This window comes from Heptranchias perlo, chromosome 29 (genome assembly GCF_035084215.1).
Source record: "Heptranchias perlo isolate sHepPer1 chromosome 29, sHepPer1.hap1, whole genome shotgun sequence".
Taxonomy (NCBI): domain Eukaryota; kingdom Metazoa; phylum Chordata; class Chondrichthyes; order Hexanchiformes; family Hexanchidae; genus Heptranchias; species Heptranchias perlo.
The window spans coordinates 19,802,793-19,805,571 of NC_090353.1; the positions used below are offsets into that span (position 1 = coordinate 19,802,793).

The 2,779-nt window shown below is 45.0% G+C and overlaps 1 protein-coding gene across 2 annotated transcripts; it reads right to left on the reverse strand.

Moving 5' to 3' along the window:
* Positions 1-1,484: 1,484 nt before the first annotated feature.
* Positions 1,485-2,221, reverse strand: LOC137299755 (actin-1-like). 2 transcript variants are annotated; one of them, XM_067968698.1, is made up of 2 exons: positions 2,207-2,221; positions 1,485-2,153 (listed from the first exon to the last, which is right to left on the reverse strand). In XM_067968698.1, the coding sequence occupies exons 1-2, from the start codon at positions 2,219-2,221 to the stop codon at positions 1,485-1,487; spliced, it is 684 nt and encodes a 227-aa protein (XP_067824799.1). The 2 variants fall into 2 exon arrangements, with proteins under 2 accessions (XP_067824799.1, XP_067824798.1); XM_067968697.1 differs by having other exon boundaries at positions 1,485-2,210.
* Positions 2,222-2,779: the final 558 nt, after the last annotated feature.

Sequence of the window (2,779 nt, forward strand, 5' to 3'; positions counted from 1 at the left end):
GAGAAATACACCTAAGCTGCTTCCATTTGCTTGATATGGAGTGCACTCTATTTTCTTGTAGGGCTCATTCCACTTACGAAGCCCAGTAAATTCGGGCACAAGTAAGCAAAACCCCACTCCCAATTATGTATTGGAATACTGTTGGATAAAACCATGCAGATTATGAGCTCAGAGCACTAGTAAGCTTCCTGCTGCTTGGATTTACTGCCCGTTAAGCCATCGGCTTACGGGGTTATCTGGAGCTGAGTGTGAAGAATCACAGTCTCCTCAGTGACAGAGCTACCCCTCCAAACCCTAGGCTTGCCAATTATCAACAGAATCTTGGAGGACCTGCCTGGCTCAAGTGCCAGAGTAGCATGTGTGCCAAGGAGAATCAATTCAGTCCCAATATACCATCCCAGGCATGTTACTTTGGAGTGGATCTGACCTTGCTTACCCTTTGTCTAGTTGATTATTATACAACTGACATGTGCTGCTTTGAGCTGTTGCTAGGTAAACAGCAGACACCAAGAACTACTTCCAATTGGAACGGTAAGCAGCACAATTCATCATAAAAGTTGTGAATGTACTGCTACCATCCTCCTTACAACATCTTGGACATGCACCATATCCCATTTAATGATTCCACCAGTTGCAGGTATAGAGCTTTAGCAGTAAGCACATGCCTCTTTACAGCCTTGGTAGACACCAAACCGTGAATATATGAGTGCATGTTCTCATACCTGGCCTCTAAGAAATGCCATGCAGCAGTTATTCTCCCAGCCTCAGCGATTTCTCATCAGCGATTTAATGGACATTTTCTGCAGCATGGTGGAATGACTTACACAGCACAGCTTGCAGCATGCTAGCCACCTTCATGCTCTAGACATCAAAGTCCATTAATACATGCAAGACTTACTCATTACTGCTTAACGTAGATCATCAAATATTGGTATTACACAAAGACACATGCCCGGCATGAGGTTGATGCTCCTTCAGGAAGCTAAGTGATAGGTCAGTGTACGATGGAACGCTCCCTTCCTACAGTCATTTCCTCCTCTTGCCACAAATCCAACCTCACAGTTTGGTTCAGAATCTCGCTCATGTGTCAAAAGAAAAATATCCAATGCATGCTTAGGAGTTCTGAATCATAGAGGAAAACTGATTGCACACATCCCTTATAGACCATAACCTTAACTTGATTTTGATTTTGCTGTCATTGAAGAGAGACAAGGAAGGCCAGAGCACCTTTCACCCCTTCTCAGTTCTGTCCTGAAAAATTGTGTCCAAGTTCAAGTTGGTAAGTTCAAGTTCAAGGCAGTAAAGTAACAATTTTTCTTTTGGAACAGTTGGAAAAAGAAACACACCACTGATGACAGTTGTAATACTATTTATTGCCTTTACTGACATTTTGTATCTAAAACTGCAGTTTTGTATTTTTTTTCATGAACGAACCAACCACCTCTTTCTCAAATCTCCCTGCACAATAGCAGATCAAACCAATCTCAGTAGCACCTACGATGCACAATGAATGGGCCACGTTCTTTATAATCTTCCTGGCGAACCCACAAAGACTGGAAGGCATGCAGTGAGGCCAATATGGAGCCACCAATCCAGACAGCATACTTCCTTTCAGGGACAGCGTGGATATTGGTTTTGGTGTCTTTGGGAACCAGAGCAAAAATCTCTCTGCAGAAACGAGAATAAAATCCCTCAAACATTGTCGACCCCCCACTCAACAAAACATTGTCGTACATGAGCTGCCCGACCTGAGGCTGGACTCTTTTCAAACTGTTGATGGTCATAATGTGAATACCCTCTTGGTTTGATCCCATGACTGACGGCTTGAAGAGAGCCTCTGGACATTTCATTCTTTCCTTTCCAATGGTAATGACATGACCATCAGGGAGCTCATAGTCCACAAGATACTCTTGGTCAGTCAAGTTTGACTCTTTTTCCTGATCAACAGCTACATAACAACATTTCTGCTTGATGTCTTCTACTATGTACCTGCCCTTCTCATGAAATGCGTTACCTGCCTCACTGAGCAGTTTTATTAGGTAAGTGGTGAGATCGTGGCCACCCAAGTCCATTCGACTGATAGCATCAGGCATGTTGTAGCCGTCATGAACGGGGACAGCATGGGTCACACCATCGCCAGAATCTACCACCAGCCCCGTGGTTTTGCCGTAAGAATACACAGCCAGCACTGACTGGTAAGATACGTGCATGGCAGGGACATTGAAACGCTCGAACAAAAGTTCTGCGATCTTCTCTCTGTTGGTGGTGGGACTGAGAGGAGGATCTGAGATTAGGATTGCGTGTTCCTCTGGAGAAACCTTCAGATCCTCATAAAATACGTGTCGAAGGAGATCTTCTGCCGCTCTCCAGTCCACTATGATTCCTTGCCGGGTTGGCCGAACTAGTTTCAGATCTGGCTCGGTTGAGACCGTTTTACCCACAGTGATGTTGTTACGTTTACTCTTCCCTCTCGGGTATCCCACCACTGACCCAACCAGTGATTGGGGCATTGGGTCACCGGCATATCCCACCTTACAATTCCCCGATCCAATGTCCACTACCAGTGCCCCCGTTCTCATAACTGGGATTCTGGGCTGTGACCCAGAGTCTGGTTTATCTTTTGGTTTGACATCCTTAATCGTCCCAGATAATGAAGGCGGCCTTGATATTTTTGCCTTATCCACAGTGCGAGACGGCGGTCTTTGAATTTTCTGTAACATTTTCGAAGTCTTCAAAGAACAACCGGGCAGGTATGCTGTGTTTGATAGCCGGGATTTCA

Bases quoted from the DNA above. Each gene is read 5' to 3' on its own strand.
- LOC137299755 (XM_067968697.1), bottom strand. From the start codon at position 2,210: ATGCACGTATCTTACCAGTCAGTGCTGGCTGTGTATTCTTACGGCAAA.